Source organism: Haliotis rubra, unplaced genomic scaffold (genome assembly GCF_003918875.1).
Source record: "Haliotis rubra isolate DU_JTF1 unplaced genomic scaffold, ASM391887v1 Scf109, whole genome shotgun sequence".
NCBI classification, from domain to species: Eukaryota; Metazoa; Mollusca; class Gastropoda; order Lepetellida; family Haliotidae; genus Haliotis; species Haliotis rubra.
In genome coordinates, this window is record NW_025764992.1 from 2,100,825 (window position 1) to 2,118,562 (window position 17,738).

Here is a 17,738-nt window from a genome sequence, read left to right on the forward strand (position 1 = left end):
AAACGCTGACTTTTCACGCCGAAGACCTGGGTTTTGATTCCCCACATGGGTACAATGTGTGAAGCCCATTTCTGGTGTCCCCCGCCGTGGTATTGCTGGAATATTATTAAAAGCGGCGTAAAGCAAAACTCACTCCATGCTATGGTTCAGGCCCCCGGTACATATTGCACGTGTAAGTATGATAACATTGATATTCTCTGTTATTTCTTTTATTTCTTCTTATTTTATGGTAATTTTTCAAAATACGTCGTGCATTTTATCATTGTATATTATGACTTGGTTTTGCTGCTTCATCGGTTGATCTGTTCCTAGGAACATCAAATAAAGCTTCCAACATCCTCTGTGGTAATGTTCGGTAACACCAGCATTTTCTTCGCTCTGGTAAATTATGATTTTTATGTTTTCAAACAATCGCAGTATTTCGTCACAAAGTGCCAACTCCCCAACGGGCCATGGTCCCAACCCCCACCCTGTCTTCCTTCCTCAACAAGTGGGGCGGTGGGGTAGCCTAGTGGTTAAAGCGTTGGCTCGTCACACCGAAGACCCGGGTTCGAATCCTCACATGGGTACAATGAGTGAAGCCAATTTCTGGTGTTCCCCGCCGTGATGTTGCTGGAATATTGCTAAAAGCGGCGTAAAACCAAACTCAGTCAGTCAGTCAGTCCTCAACAAGTGAGTGAGTGAATGAGTGAGTGAGTGATTGAGGCTTTAAGTCTTTTGTTTTACAGTGGCTTCGTTAAAGTAAATCACCACCGATTGACATCGGTCACTCACTCACTCACTCACTTTATTGAAATACTGTCCAGGGCCCCATTCCACAAAGCTCTCGTTAGCCTAAGATCTCGTAACTTTCCTCGTAGCATTAATACCTTCTATAACTGTAACCCTGCCTTAAGAGAGCTTTGTGAAACGGGGCAAGGCCCAGGCCCACCCACTCACTCACTCACTCAAAACGTTTTGCCACACATACACTTTATGTTCCTCTGACATTCAATTAAATCACCGGCGTTCAACAACAAAGGGCGATTATCCCAATCAGCGTCTGTCTCACCTGAAGTAATTACCTGTAATGACGGAAATCACCGGGCGGTCTCATCTGGATCAGGGGATCGACAGTGAGTTTATGAATGTCTGTTGAGTCGATCGATATCCGAGCAGAACAGAGGTCACCAGAGCGTTCCCCTGCTATCATAGGAGTGATACAGATAAATATAGTAGACTACTTTTATCACGAACTCAAAGGTTTAATTCGTTATAAACATACTAGGTGATACGTATTTGGACTAAAATATACAGCAAGTGGCCCGCACAAAATTCGTTATATCCGTCAGTTCAATATAAGCATGTTCGTTATAACGTAGTTTAATAATGTCATAGGAGGGATAAAGTGAAATACAATAAACAATTATTATAACGAACTTAAAGGGGCCACCAATTTTACTTCGTTATAACCGTAGTTCGTGATTCTTCTTTCGATAAAACAAGTAGCCGTAGGGTAAAGAAAATCTTCGTTTTATCCGTCAGTTCGTTATAGGAGGCATAAAGTGAAATACAATAAACTATGATTATAACGAACTTAAAGGGACCACCAATTTTATTTCGTTATTACCGTAGTTCGTGATTCTTCTTTCGATAAAACAAGTAGCCGTAGGATAAAGAAAATCTTCGTTTTATCCGTCAGTTTGTTATAAGAGTTTATCATAACGTAAAATGTACATCATATGATATTTCTATGATATAACACAAAACACAGTTTGACAATGACACATGCTCCAGGTATGATCATAAGGGTGAGCTTTACTCTACGATAAGAAAACCCATCCAGAAAGGCAAAAGATTTGGTAAATAAATTACATATTATGCTTCAGTCTCACACCAGTGTTTAAACCCATCATGATTTGGGTTAGAATTGATTTTCAGCAACCCATGCTTGTCGTAAAGGCCGACTAAGGGGATCGGGTGGTCAGGCTCGGTTGATGCATGTCATCGTATCCCAACTGTGTTGATCGATTCTCATAATGGCAGTCATAGGGTTGTCTGGTCCAGACTCGATTATTTACAGACCGCCGTCATGTTGCTGGGTGCGACGTTAAACAACACCTAACCAGTGTTGTAGAGTATCCCTGACCTAACTAACCAACAACGGTGTTTGACGGTACGTGTTGCACCAGGTTGGGTATAGAACCGTGTATGAATGTGTATGTTTATAAGTGATTTGAATATTTGTATCTAAATATTAGGTGTAATATGCTATATGTTTAGGGAAAAGTGTTTGAAATAGGCTACCATTTCTTTGGGGAAATAGATGTTCTTCAATTGACGCGTTTGTCACACAGGTTAGAACAACAGGTGTAACGGTTGTGCAACGTACCTCACCAACAACAAACAAATATACAAAACCAGTCTTGATTTAGTGAGTGAGTGAGTATGGTTTTATTAATATATCAGCAATGTCATGGCCGGGGACACCAGAAAAGGGCTTCACATATTGTACCTTGGGGAATCGAATCGGGTGATGAGTGAACGCTTTAACCACTCAGCTACCCCACCGAATTATCTCAGTGGGAACGGAGTGGAGCGGTTCACTTAAACCAGACCATATTTCACAGAAATCGTGACGACAAATGACGCTGTATATTTGGGAAATGAAAGGGGTAACGAATATCGCGAGGTTAGTGCTTGCGTCGATGTAGCCAAAGGGAGGTAATTCTTCCCAAACAGAAGCGTTTGCCTTAGTTATTTTACGCACGCTTCTCATGATCTTTGATTTCGTGACATCGTGTAAAGTAGTGAGTAGTTTTAATGACGGGGTTTCATTTATAACGATGCCAATAAATGAGTTATGTATTTGCACCCCTTCTAGAGTATATGTGATCTTTAAGATGGACTCCCAAACGAAAGGGGGTCCAACTCAAGCCTAGAATCGAGTTGTGCAAGTCTGGATTGTCTTAGCTCTAGGCATGAAATGAAGCATTTTATTTTTCTGGGCCACTTTTCTTTTCTCTGTTGATATATATTTTTAAGTTTAATAACTTCATTTCTGGGACTAAATGTCTGAGTAAAAGTACAATTATACTTACTTGTCGGGAGTTGGGTCACTGTACTATCCGGATCCGCCTGTTCTGTGTTTGAATCTGAGCTTAGTCTTTTGACGTCATTTGCTATCGTAGGGCTCTTCAGACACCACTTGTTATGAAGGTTTAACGAATACGACCACACGCGCGCGCGTGGTAGGGGATTATTCATTTGCTAATATTTGAACTTTATTATGTTAAAGATATGTATGAATGCATAAACGTCATTACGTTTTGGTTTGTGTGAGTGAGTGAGGTTAGTTTTACGCCGCACTCAGCAATATTCCAACTATAAGGCGTCGGTCTGTAAATAATCGAGTCTGGACCAGACATTCCAGTGATCAACAGCATGAGCATCGATCTGCGCAACTGTGAACTGATGACATGTGTCAACCAAGTCATCGAGCCTGACCACCCGCGATCCCGTTAGTCTTTTGGCATGTGTGTGCATGTTTGCGTGCGTGGGTGTGTATTATGAAAAAAATGTGCGTATATATATGAGTAATTGTTTGGATGTGCATAATTTAGAGCGATTACGAGTGTTGTCTATGATTTGAACTTTTAAACAGCGCGATAATATACATAAATCTCACGTAAATCACAAAAATTTATTAGCGGTCCGCACCTACCGTCCAATCTCTTTTTATCTCGCCTGTTCCGAGAGTCGTGCGCAGAAAAGTGCGTCGCGTCGTTAGCATCGGAAAGCGCCTATGGCGACACGGGCGAAACTTTGTGAATGTTTTGGTTTGCTGCATAGACTTACCCGATAATGACATGACAAATATCGCATGGATTTGACAGTTTGTACAGCTTGTAGACTGAACTCAGTGCATTCCGTTCGACAAATTGTGGCGCTGTAATTATTCTTGGTAAGTGTCGAATGTTGTGTTATCAAGCAGAGAACTTTTGAAGTTGACAGACCGAATCGCGACCTCTGTGATATATGTTCCAGTGCCTAATGTTTTGGGTTCTCGAAGGTCATCTACGGAGATTGAAACAGTCTGTGTTTTCGTAATCATGCTAATGTATTAAAGATAGATTGAGGTGTGGTTAAATTGCAATGAATTTATAAAAGGTGAAAAGAAATTTACCTCTATTTAGTCGTAATACATTTAAGAGTGATGTGATTTGGTGCAAGATTGTTTTCCCCCGTAGTCATTAGAGCGTTTAGTGAGTGTTGATTGTTGATCAGTATAGTTCCAAATATGAACTGGTCAATCACCTATGTCCTAGTAAACTCCCAAATGGCACCTAATGCCCTAACTATTAAGTGACTGTAATTTTTTATCTAGCTTTTTCACACTTGTGGAACTTATTTGTCAGAATGGATTATCTCAGTATCATGGTTGCTAGTGCACAGTTATTTCATGGTCTTTTTGTTCTCATGCATTTGTGTGAAATTGATATATTGGATCTCGACTGATTTACATATGTAACTGTAGATACATAGTGTATTTTCCACAAATCTTTAATGTGTTTATGTCACTACTTTGAAAAGAGTTATAATGTGTCCATGGGTGAGGACAGAATTGGAGCCAAAGTACAGCATGAAATAACATACCGATAGTAGGTGGAAATATTCCTTGTGAATGTGTCTTTTTTGGATTAAAAATTACTTATCTATAGTTTGGGAATCTTAATTTTTAAATGAGTAATAAAAAATACTTGCTGAAGTTGCAGAATTTAGAACTTGAATGAGTGCTGAAAACAACATAATGCACCTTAATGATCATTGCATTTAAGTAAATCAGGAAAGTCACTTCTTAAGTTAAGTTAAAAGAGCTACTGACTGGAAAGTGGAATGTTGGTGATTAGATCCATAAATACCAAAAGATGGTACCCATAGTTACCCTGCCTGGCACTCAACATTAAGGGACTATAATGGACTGGTTGTTTCATCAGTGAACTCTGAGTAGGATATTCACTCGGCTAGGCACCCGTGAAGATCCTGGTTAGAACTGGTCTTATGCAACCCATGCTTGTCATAAGAAGCGACTAGTGGGATTAGGTGGTCAGGCTTGCTGACTTGGTTGAGACATGTCATTGTATCCCAATTGTGTATTCGATGCTCATGCTGTTGATCACTGGCTGGTCTCGACTATTTTCAAACTGGCGTCATTTAGCTGGAATATTGCTGAGTTTGGCGTTAAACAATAAACAAAAACCCAAAACAGTTGTATAAACTTATGAAACCTACCGCTATCTTTAGTCCGGGCTAATAAAAGCAGGCACAGGCATATGCTTGTACATGCACATGGCTATAAAAGTGAAATAATCTTCAGTACAACATTTAGCCCCATCTCACTTCGCTACCTTCTGCTGGAAATACTGCCTTGTTTTCCAAACAATAGGAGGGGTACATGGACGACACAAACAGGACAAACAGTTCAGGCTGAGTCTCTCATTGATTTGGGATTTACAGACTAGATATCTGTCAATCAACATATGATTCCATATGTTTGTAAGAAATGGATTGGGCACAAGTTTTCACAATTTAAATAGCCCTCTCCCAAAATATTTACATGATTACCATTAAATAGTATCACAATTGAAATTTCAAGAGTATTGAGAGAGAGATGTAGCAGGAACGAGAATTTTACATTTATCTAAATCTATAACTGTCAATTGTATACTTTTGTACAGAATACAGCAACTGAATATTTGTTTTAGCTCAGTCTGGAGCTGCCATTTAAAAATATTGACATATGAGAGAGTACCTTGTTTTCACAATTGTCAGTAATGCTATCAAACATTATATTTCTTGAAGTGTGATAAACATGATAAAATAAACGTTTTATTAAGATAAATGTTTTCTAATGGTTAACTACAAAGTGAGTTAGATTTGTCTATTAACGTGAGTAAACCAATTCTGAATAAGTGACTGAGGTAATTTTGAATAATTTTGACTGAGAGTGTGGTTAGTGTATTTTGTAAGCAATTTTTTCTACTTCTTTAAACACAAGAAAAATAAGAAGGCACACATTTAGTTACTATTTGATTTTAAACAAAGTAAATGTATACTAAGTTACATAGTAACCTTTGCAGCATTATCAATGAATCAAACATGTTTTGTTGACCAGTGTATACTGGTAACTCAACCGATATATATATGTCTCCCTGGGCCTCTATCGGCCTTGAAATGTATTGCGTAATGCACATTTATCAACAGTCGTTTCGTGATTAGATTAGTTTTTAAACATACTGCTGAAATTCTTTCACTTAAAAGCAATGTGAAAACAGCTGCGTGCCTGTGCTCTGTTGTCATGGTTATTGTAAGTCACATTCTCTTTGATTGTTTGTGCAATCTTTCTTGATGTTTTAGAAAGCAGAGGTTTTCAATTCATTCTATTATTTTTATTTATTATAACATGTAAGAATATGCTTGTGGTAAACGGAGAACAACAAAGAATTGTGTAACTTTGAACAGGGAAAGCCATACTTTGATGTATATTGTGGATTGTTGCATGAAAGAAGATTGGTCAGGTGTAGCTTGATGCACAGGGACTGAAGCGTCAGTCTCAGTATATGCCTTGATGCTGTTTTTGTGTGTTTCAAGCACTGAAGGGGTCGTTGGCATATACAGGAACATACCCTAGACAAAATCTGAAAACAGAAACATACCCATTCTGCATTGTGCCATTTCTTGATCGGAACTGCCCCCTATTGTATTAGATGTATTTATTTGCGTCATATAAGATATGAGCATACACAGTACTGAATAATTTGTTATACATTATACCACTTGCAATCAGATGAATGGGAAAACTGCATACGTTTTGGGTTGTGGAATATCGACTCTTTCCTCCTCCAAACCACACCCCACCCCCCCTCTTAGGGTATTGGGTACGTTTCTGTATTTTGAATTTGTTTAGGGTCCATTTCTGTATACATACTTGGGGTACATATCTCCATCACCCATGCCGACAACAGCCCTTTCAGCGTTACAAGCCCATGTGGTTTGAAGCAGTGTATTTGTTGGCTGCATTGGGCCATGTTGGGCAGCACTAGTGGTGTGATACCAGCATATCCTGTGTCAAACCTCAGTGACAGCAAGTTATTTATTGACTCATTGTTCCATGTACTGGTCTAGGTACATCAAAGTTTCTGCATGAATACATCATCCTTGTCAACATGACTTTACTTAAGGTGATAGTGACATGAAGTGTTGCCTGAGTCATACTTATGTCAATATGACTTCAGTATGAGAAAACAACCAACAAGCATGGGCCCAATTTTCCATTGGGTGTTATAACAGCTGTCCCTGATAATCTTATTGATTTTTTGATAAAATACAGCACAATGATACTTTTTTGGTATTTCTTCATTATTTACCATGTTTGCAGGACAAAAACAATTGTACAAAATTATATATCAACATTATCATTGTAAAAGTGGCTGATGAATTCAATACCTGCAAATATGTTTTGTTTAGGTTTATCAGTAGATTGGTTTGGTATTTATTTTATGAAGCATCACAACTTCATGAAGGAAATTGTTGCAAGTAACAATGATTGAAAGAAGAATTGATAGGAACATTGACTAAATGCAGTGATTGAAATGATTCTTCTGACCTTCATACTTCTTCATGTAAATGGGGCTGTGGGGTAGCCTAGTGGTTAAAGCGTTAGCTTGTCACGCCGAAGACCGAGGGTTCAATCCCCACATGACATTGAAAGCTCATTTCTGGTGTCCCCGGCCGTGATATTGCTGGGATATTGCTGAAAGCTGCGTAAAACCAAACTCACTCACTCACTTCATGTGAATTCTAGTTTGTTATGATACTAATGTTAAGTATAAATTATATTGAGAAAGATGATGAAAGTGATGTCCGGAGCTAAATGTTGTTTATATGACGTTACCAGGAGTGATTATATCTTTTCTTCGAATTCTCTGAATGTCTTAGAAATAAATGTTTGGACCATAGGAGTGAGTGGGTATGGTCTTACACCACCTTTAGCAATATCCCAGCAATATTACGACAGAATTGGGCTTCACAACTTGTACCCATGTAGGGAATCGAACCCGGGTCTTTGGCATGACAAGCGAACACTTTAACCACTCGACTACCCAATTGCCCCTATAGATCATGGAGGCTGTAGTATGTTTATTGTTTCTTAAACTAGATGAGGTTGTCAACAGCCTGCACAGGTTGGCCCTATGTTAGCATTGTTATCATGGTGAAACTGTTTACAGAACCTGGTGGAATGTGGAAAGTAATTAGTCTAGGAGCTGGCCAGTATAGTGACCCAGTGTTGCCACTCTCAGTATGGGTCTGCTTGTAATCTGGAGATCGGACTTAGAAATGGGTTAATCAATGGCTGTGCTATCAGGCAGACCTGGGTTCAGGGATAGAGTACCTGTAGTGAACTAGCCTGAGCACCTGGACTGCTAGACGACACACGCAGTAGTGGTTGGGACATGCTGTTACCATTGCCACACCACTCTCCTTGGGTTTACATCTGTCATGGTATCTACACAGCTATATGATGGTAGTGTTGATGAAGATAAACACTGTTTACGCCTGGTGTTTGAATTAGCAGTCTGGGTCCTCTTTCATGGAGTGATCAGAACACTGTGATATTGTCTTAGTCTATCTTAAAGTATAGGAGTTAAAACAATCCCAGCAGTATAATCACTTTGTGAAACGGGGAGATAGAATGTAATGTCAATCTTTGTACTAACTACTATGAATACACAAAGCCATGTAGTAAATGAGTTTGGTTTTACGCCGCTTTTAGCAGTATTCCAGCAATATCACGGCGAGGGACACCAGAAATAGCTACCCTCCACCAATGCCATGTAGAGTGTACTCAGTAAAGTAGATTTTAGCATTATTAAGCACACAAAAATAAGAAACTTTAAAGGTGTTTGGTTGAGTGGATTTCAGTGGCTAAGACACAAAGAAAAAATGAATGTGAACCTGTAGCAATGCACTTTGGATGAACAAACATTTGGAAGGACCCATAATATTTATCGTCGCCAGCTTTGGGGACTGGTAGTTTCAAATACTGGCTGGATCACGATTCACACATGACTTATCAGGATCTACAAGGCTACCTTGTAATGTTGTAGGTAAAATATAAGGCTGTCATGCGACTCACTCTTTTAGAGTCAAAGGTAACCATGGCAACATAGGGTGAGTTGAAATTGCTGAGTTTTGATGATATATACATGAAATTCATATTTTGGTGAGTGCTGTCTCTACTGTGGAGATTACTGTTGAAGGGTGCACAGGATGCATGCATTTGTCCTAGCCAGAGGTGTTGAACTAAAACAGAAACTGCAGCATGAGGTATCTGGCGTCATGGTGCTTGTTTAGAAATTGCTCTGCGTTGGACCTTTTGGGGAGCATGTGTTCTTACAAACAGTTAGTGATGTCTCTGCCAAAATTTTATGTCTGCTTGCCTGATTTTCGCTCTTACTCTCAACATTATTATTTTCTTATATTTCAGTGTTGTCGTATAGCGTTTTATTTGATAAGGGAAAAAACTGTACAGAAATATACAAGACTCCGGTTTTGGACTAGTGGCTAAAGTCACAGACTTGAAAAACGTGTAAGGGAACCAGAGGAGTAGGTTTATGGACTTACAGTTACACAATGTTTGAAATAAATAATATTGGATAAGAGGTTCAAGTTTCACAGTGAGTTCAATGTTGTGGTGATATTTTCTCCCCCCTAAGTGTCATGTGCCATGATGTTTGTATGTGTTTCCTTGGTTATAGGGGTTCTTTATAATGAATATATTTATACCTATCAATCACATTGAATTCATATTTGAAATTGATCAAGTTGTTTATTTATATCTGAGTATTAGAACTCGCATTATATGAGCAGATTGATTATTAATGGCTATAAACGACTTCAGTGAGCTTGTAACTTTGAGATTAGCTCAGCCCACAGTGAAAGTACCTGTTGACTTGCCACGAGCTATAACAGGGGACACTGTGGAGGATTAAGAGCAAGCCAATGTTATACAATAAGGAATAATACTGGTAGCATTATGCACAAGGTGCTTCAGATATCACAGTAATATATGCCCCGTGCTGTAGCTGATATTAAAAAGCCATGTCATTTTTACTGGGTGTATTTTTGAATATGAGCTATAGAATTCTGGTTTAATGATAGTATATGATAATAAGTGCTCAAGAACTGGTGAGTTTGAGTTGACCTCAAAAACCTAGAGTAGGTCAGTGTGGGTTCACAACAGTTTGGACAATAGTTTCTCTTGTTAATCTCTAGAGAGTATATGTTATTGCCATTCAGTGCCGAGGGTATCTTTAGAGAGTATCTTTTGTTACCGTGCAGTTGCAGAGAATAAGTTGGTAACATCAAATGGCAGAAAGTATCTTTTATGAACAAGCAATACTGGTGATCTTTTGTTAATACTTGTTCAGAAATATTGTTGGGGACAGAATTCAAATTGCCTCTTCTATTAAAATGTGATTTTGATATGTTTAATATCATCAGGGGACCTGCAGTATCATTCTGATACACTTTACAGAGAATGCAATATGATCATCATTGCATCTAATAATGTAATAATCTACATCTGATTGTTTGGAACTTATGCCCATTTTGTTGATACAAAAGTTATAAAAAAACATTGTTGTTTTGTTACAAAAGTAATCCCAAAAACCATGTTGTTTGTTGGGTGCTATTATCAACTTAGCAGCAGTTTTTTATGGACACCTTTAATGGTTATATAAGACCATTTATGGGATATTTTAAGGCTGTTTCTTGAAATTGAGATTTTTTTTTAGCTTGTCAGAAATTGTACCAGATCCTCCAGCATAAAACCACACTTTTAAAAGGTCTCAATGTATGATTTAGCCCAACTAGTCCACAAACCCAGGGGAAATGTAGTCTTGTTCAGAACTCCATCAATCTTTCAAACACTTCACAGTATTGTACTGGCTGACTTGCTTCAGGTTGTAACCCTGCCTCCCAGTATTGTACTGGCTGACTTGCTTCAGGTTGTAACCCTGCCTCCCAGTATTGTACTGGCTGACTTGCTTCAGGTTGTAACCTTGCTTCCAGTTGTAACCCTGCCTCTCTTGCCTCCCAGTGTTGTAGTGGCTGACATGCTTCAAGTTGTCACCCTGCCTCCCAGTGTTGTAGTGGCTGACTTGCTTCAGGTTGTAACCCTGCCTCCCAGTGTTGTAGTGGCTGACGTGCTTCAAGTTGTCACCCTGCCTCCCAGTGTTGTAGTGGCTGACTTGCTTCAGGTTGTAACCCTGCCTCCCAGTGTTGTAGTGGCTGACTTGCTTCAGGTTGTAACCCTGCCTCCTGACAGCTTCAGGTTGTAGTGGCTGACTTGCTTCAGGTTGTAACCCTGCCTCCCAGTGTTGTAGTGGCTGACTTGCTTCAGGTTGTAACCCTGCCTCCCAGTGTTGTAGTGGCTGACTTGCTTCAGGTTGTCACCCTGCCTCCCAGTGTTGTAGTGGCTGACTTGCTTCAGGTTGTAACACCCTGCCTCCCAGTAGTGTTGTGTTGCTGACTTCCCAGTGTTGTAGTGGGTTGTAACTTGCCTGCCTCCCAGTGTTGTAGCCTCCCAGTGTTGTAGTGGCTGACTTGCTTCAGGTTGTAACCCTGCCTCCCAGTGTTGTAGTGGCTGACTTGCTTCAGGTTGTAACCCTGCCTCCCAGTGTTGTAGTGGACTGACTTCTGCCTCAGGTTGTAACCCTGCCTCCCAGTGTTGTAGTGGCTGACTTGCTTCAGGTTGTAACCCTGCCTCCCAGTGTTGTAGTGGCTGGCTGACTGCTTCAGGTTGTAACCCTGCCTCCCAGTGTTGTAGTGGCTGACTTGCTTCAGGTTGTAACCCTGCCTCCCAGTGTTGCTTCAAGGTTGTAGCCTCCCAGTGGTTGTCTGACTTGCTTCAGGTTGTAACCCTGCCTCCCTGTGTTGTTGTGGCTGACTTGCTTCAGGTTGTAACCCTGCCTCCCAGTGTTGTAGTGGCAGTGTTGTAGTGACTTGCTTCAGGTTGTAACCCTGCCTCCCAGTGTTGTAGTGGCTGACTTGCTTTCAGGTTGTAACCCTGCCTCCCAGTGTTGTAGTGGCTGACTTGCTTCAGGTTGTAGTGGTTGACCCTGCCTCCCAGTGTTGTAGTGGCTGACTTGCTTCAGGTTGTAACCCTGCCTCCCAGTATTGTAGTGGCTGACTGTTGTAGCCTCCCAGTGTTGTAGTGGCTGACTTGCTTCAGGTTGTAACCCTGCCTCCCAGTCCCAGTGTGACGTGCTTCAAGTTGTAACCCTGCCTCCCAGTGTTGTAGTGGCTGACTTGCTTCAGGTTGTCACCCTGCCTCCCAGTGTTGTAGTGGCTGACTTGCTTCAGGTTGTAACCCTGCCTCCCAGTGTTGTAGTGGCTGACTTGCTTCAGGTTGTCACCCTGCCTCCCAGTGTTGTAGTGGCTGACTTGCTTCAGGTTGTAACCCTGCCTCCCAGTGTTGTAGTGGCTGACTTGCTTCAGGTTGTAACCCTGCCTTCCTGTGTTGTCCTGACTTGCTTCAGGTTGTCACCCTGCCTCCCAGTGTTGTCCTGGCTAATATCAATATTTATGTTCAACAAACTAATACAGGTAGTATTTCATGGTATAGTTCCTGCAATTTAATGATTTATATAAATTGAATCGATCCTGTGCATAGCTTTATTGACAATTTTGTGAGCATTATGACAAAAAGAATAAACATAAAGATATTGTACACTAGGTTCATTTGTTTACTTTTTCTGCGACAAATGTAATGCAGGTTATGGATTGTTTGCTGGTGTTATTGCTGCACACCGCATGTGTCGTGTGTTCTTGTTGTCTCTCATTGAAGTCAGGACTGAGAGTGAAACATGGCTGCATCTCCAGGCACACATGCCATTACATTGTTTTGACAACAGGTTGGCCTCTCACATAGTGTCAGTGCATGGCGTTGTCACCATATCTACCTGGATGCAATGTGTGGCTCTTGTTAAAAAACACCACCTTACTCGGCAGTGATTGTGGCATGAAATATTGAGCCCTTAACTGTTGAAAAACAGATGTTCGTTGCCGCTTGTTAATGATCAATTTGCATGGTTAAAGTCTCTCAGTGGTAACCTATGGTAGCTGCACTAGTCAAATTCTACTTAACATGGCTAAGTGTTGACAAGGAAAATGTAAATTGCATGTTATCAGATTTGTTTTCAGCTCATTGTTTCTAGGGTCAAATTTCTTTTTTTGCTGTGCTCATTACAGCCTTGAAGGTTTTAAATGGAGGATTTGACATTATGTCGGTGCAAGGTTATGTAGGAGTTATTGGTGACTTGCTGATACGTGAACTGCATGCTTTGACTGTGAGATTCTGGAATAAATACGATAGCCATTGTAGGACCATACACGTCACGGCTTAGTGCCACTGTTGCCTTACTTTGAAGCTGAGCTGTGAAAGGAAGTTGGGAAAGATTATAAACACTGTCATGTATACCTGTATGTTCACAGATTGAAAGGTAATTCAATGTAATTATGTCTTGTTGAGTGCTATACCAGGACGTGTAGCCGTTCAATAATAGACTACGGGTTGAGTGGCCAGATAGTGATTCTCGTACACCCTATTCTGTGCATGTGGAGGTCTTCAGGGAAATCTTGTGTGGAAAGGTTATGAAATATTTGAGTAAGTGTGGTGGTGGTGATCAGGTTGTAATTCCTTGGAGGTGAGTGCTGTCACGGAGGCATTCATCAACTCCGACGTTACACGCTCTGACAATCACTCTAGATTTATGAACAGCTCTTATTTGAGAGCTATAGGTATGGGGATATTTGGCAAGTAAATTAAGTGATTGCAGTGTTTTGAAGGATTTGATCGGTCAAATCTTGACGGTCTGTTATTGTGCTGAGTTGGAGAGAACAGAACAGGTAGGGGTCAAGTCAGTTTCTTATTGACTAGCATGCTGGGAGATTAGGCGTGGATTTACTGCTTTATGGAGGTGTGTTTTGGGTTGACTCCATATCTAAGCTGCTATTCACAATGGTGTAAGCTCTCAGTGGGTAATCAACCAAACATTCCTTGCACTTGGAGTTGTTAAATAGATTTTGTTTTCAGTCTGTTTTGTACATGTTGTTCAAATAATATGTTGTTTTGAACACTGTGAAGTATCCATTGCTCATCAATTTGCTGATGTTAATGAAATTGGTTTTCTATGAAAGAAAATCATGTAATTTGTATTGAACACTTTTCGTTTAGAAAATTCTTAAGATATTATATTATCATTTCATGATCCATTATTATGTTATTGGACTGGTAATCATGTTTATCATGTTTTATCTTACCATACACAGGAATGTAAGATTCTCGTTAAATGAGAACTATTCTTATATTTTCCATGCTCACATGTAAAATATATTTGTTATATTCCCAGTTTTACTGACAAAATGTCGACATGATATTTGCAAAATAGCATCATCTATTTTATATATTTTGATGTAGGACACATTGCTCTAGATGTTTATACTATTTTCAGAAGGAATTAGATATAAGTGGAATAGCTCCAGGTTTGTTTTCTGCCACATGAAAGTGAGTAAATGTGTAACCATGGTATTCTTATGGATATGCACCAAAGCATTACCTTCAATATAACTATGTGTGAGGTAACATCACTTCATTGTCCACTGATCCCTTGTGTGTCCCTTAAAACCAATGTACAACTTGTAATTTATCAGTGGTATATATAGAGGATACTAAACGACCTTCCGTGTAATACCATTTTTATGAAACGAGTTAATGATTTGGTATCAAACGAGTGAAAGCGAGTTTGATGCTAAATCTTTCACGAGTTTAATAAAAATAGTATTTCACGGAAGCAAGTTTAGTATTCTGTTTATTACCCTCCAACATAAACTGATAGAAACAGCCTACGAAGTGTGATGACTCTCAGCTTTCCACGAGTCAAGTAAGGTCCAATACAATTGTGACAGAAGTATTAGCATTGTGATGTCATAACTGTAAAACATTATGACGTCATACGTCTAGCGGTATTACACTAGTGTAATATTGTCGTAAAACTATTACACTGCAGTATCTTCCACGGGCGAGTAATAAACCTTTAGTATTGAGAAAGTGTACAATATTACTGACCGAACAGCGATGAAATGTATGTCACCATCATAGCTCTAGGCCTCTTGTGTTCTCTTTATTACCAGGAACTTGTGCTGAAGTTGGTACTGAATCTATGATACCATATACAATGTCAAAATTGTTCATATTTCCAAGACCGCCTCCGTGGTGTGGTGGTTAGAGCGTCCGCCCGGAGAGCGGAAGGTCGTGGGTTCGATCCCCAACCGCGTCATACCAAAAAGACGTTAAAATATGGTACTTGTTGGTCCCTGCCTGGCGCATTAATGGGTACAACAAGGACTGGTCAGCTCGGAGTCAGTATAATGTGTCTGAGTGGGGTATTCATGCTTCACTGCGGCATGGTATCTCAGTGGGCTAGCACTATAAAACCAGCTTAAGTCTGGGCTAGTACAAGCAGCCACACATACACATACACATGCATGCACGTCGTCATATGAGCGAAATATTCTCAAGCACGAAGTAAAACCCAATTTCACCTCACCTCACCTCATATTTCCAAGGAAAGAATTCCCACCAAAATTGTGTCACCTGTATGCCAATACCATTGAATGCAACATGTGACTATGTTTTGGATGCCGATAAACACCAATTCATTATTTACCTTTGTGTTAATGTTTTTTCCAGAGTGAACTAATTGTAGGTATTTTGGTGGTGGTGGTTTACGAGCAACTACTTAAGCAGTTAGGTGGGGCATTAAATATTCCTAGGTTGTAGCTCAGTAACCTGGTACAATCTGATCCTGAGCTTGTCGCACACAGATTGCTGATAAGTCCACAAGCCAATGCAGTGGGACTATATTGCCAGTACACCAAATTACTGCACACTTCACCTGGCACAAATCACTGGTAGGTTTCAACCACCAGACATGTACCAGTACGCCAAGCAATCTGAAGACACCTCACCTGTATGACAGTCTGACTTTGATGTTGTTATCTCTCTGAACTAGCCATTCTGGGGAGCCATGTGTGTAATTGCCCTTGAATCGATGAGGTACATGATTTGATTAACACTTGTTAAATCCTCTCGGCCGAGACACACTGGTGGGCAGGGACATAGTATTTGAATGTAGTATCCCTCCGAACTACAGATTTTATGTTAGGGTTATGGCTAGGATAAAAAATGCTTTTCATGCTTTATTTTAAACACTGGCATTTTACTTGATTAGCTTGGTTTAGGTATTTTATGACCTTGAAATTCAGGAATGTGGGTGAAAAAAATCTGATAAATTTATTGTTTTTTATAACTTTCCAATCTCAAAACGTTTAGAGATAACAGAATGTAAATATTTTGTATGTAATTTTATTGATGGTTATTTTTTTAAATGGTTATTGATACAAAAATCTGTAGACCAAAATAAAATGGAATTACAGTTGTTGACATCAGCGATATTAATGTCAAGAGTTCCTGTCATTTGCTTTTTCATGGTTTAATTCATATCATTGTTGTCACTACCATGGTCGCCAACAGTGACTGGTATTAGTTGTTTGGCTGTCGTTCTGTAGATCTGGGTTAAGAAAACATTCTGAAAGATTCCAACATACTCTCCAGTCAGTGACTCTTTAGTACAATGGTTTGATTTGTTTACAAAATATATCAAAAGTTAGAATTACAAAGAAAGCCTTTAATATTTTAATATGGACCGCTGCTGTTCCCCATATCATATTTATAATCATTGACAGCTGATTCATCATTTCATATTTGTTGAAGATATTGAAATAGTCAATGGGCTTACTACAAATGTGTAGTGCCTTATAACATGTACAGATAGACTCGTGTTCCTCCTCTTGAAATGTGGCCTTATACACAGTGTAAATAGTGCTTTTGATATTTCAGCCAGGATAAGCACATGATAAGAGAACGTTATTTTCAAGAAGTATGTATGAGCAGCCTGTTGCGAACAGTTATTCTACTATTTCACTATTTTCACCTTGTTGTGCTGCCATCTTGTCCAGTTCAAAGTAGTGGAGTAACTTGGTCTGAACTTGTTCAACTCGTATAAAATAGTCCACTCCCTTATTGGAAATGTTAATGTTGTTAGTGGAACTGAGATGTTTGTTCAGACAGGTTAGTAATGGACTGCTCGGCTATTTCTGAAGTCAGTCACCAAAGGGGCACCCCTTCCCTCAACAAACATGCACCTACAATAGGTTAAAAGGGTTATACAACTTATGGCAATTTTATCAAGCAGTTTACGCATTTGTCTACATACGGTAAGAATAGGTTGAGATTATTTTTTTCTGGCAAGCTTGTGCCTCAGTTGTGTATGTAAATAGTTTCTGTATTGATCAAATGCATCAAAAGCATTCACTCTAATGAGGTAAGGTATTACTGCTATTTTCAACTGTTTACCTTGAGTGTTGAATTTTCATAAATAGCCGAGTCAAATTGCCGACTTAAGTCCATGTCTTGACTTGGTTGGGAGAAAACGTTCTTGGGGATATCAGAATGTGTTTGTACATGATCTTTCCCAGTTATGTAAAAGAGATATTTTAGTTTCACTAGTCCACAAAAACCTTTTGCCAGTAAAGTAAGTGCTAGTTTATAAAAATACATGAAAGTCAAGGGGACC

General features: G+C 39.6%; 2 protein-coding genes across 3 annotated transcripts in view; one reads left to right on the plus strand and one right to left on the minus strand.

Moving 5' to 3' along the window:
• The first annotated feature begins 3,753 nt into the window (after positions 1-3,753).
• The window catches only part of LOC124282825 (serine/threonine-protein kinase 33-like), a 34,198-nt gene continuing 20,213 nt past the window's right edge, over positions 3,754-17,738 (plus strand). The window contains exon 1 of one of the 2 annotated variants that reach the window (XM_046718861.1): positions 3,754-3,943. The gene's annotated coding sequence lies outside the window, so the exon portion shown is untranslated. Of the gene's footprint in view, positions 3,944-12,870; positions 12,957-17,738 lie in introns of those variants that run through there. The other variant, XM_046718868.1, reaches the window with a different exon arrangement.
• On the minus strand, positions 10,956-17,112 carry LOC124283105 (repetin-like). The gene is made up of 4 exons (XM_046719134.1): positions 17,097-17,112; positions 12,352-12,575; positions 11,604-11,895; positions 10,956-11,452 (listed from the first exon to the last, which is right to left on the minus strand). Exons 1-4 carry the CDS (start codon positions 17,110-17,112, stop codon positions 10,956-10,958), a joined length of 1,029 nt encoding a protein of 342 aa, XP_046575090.1.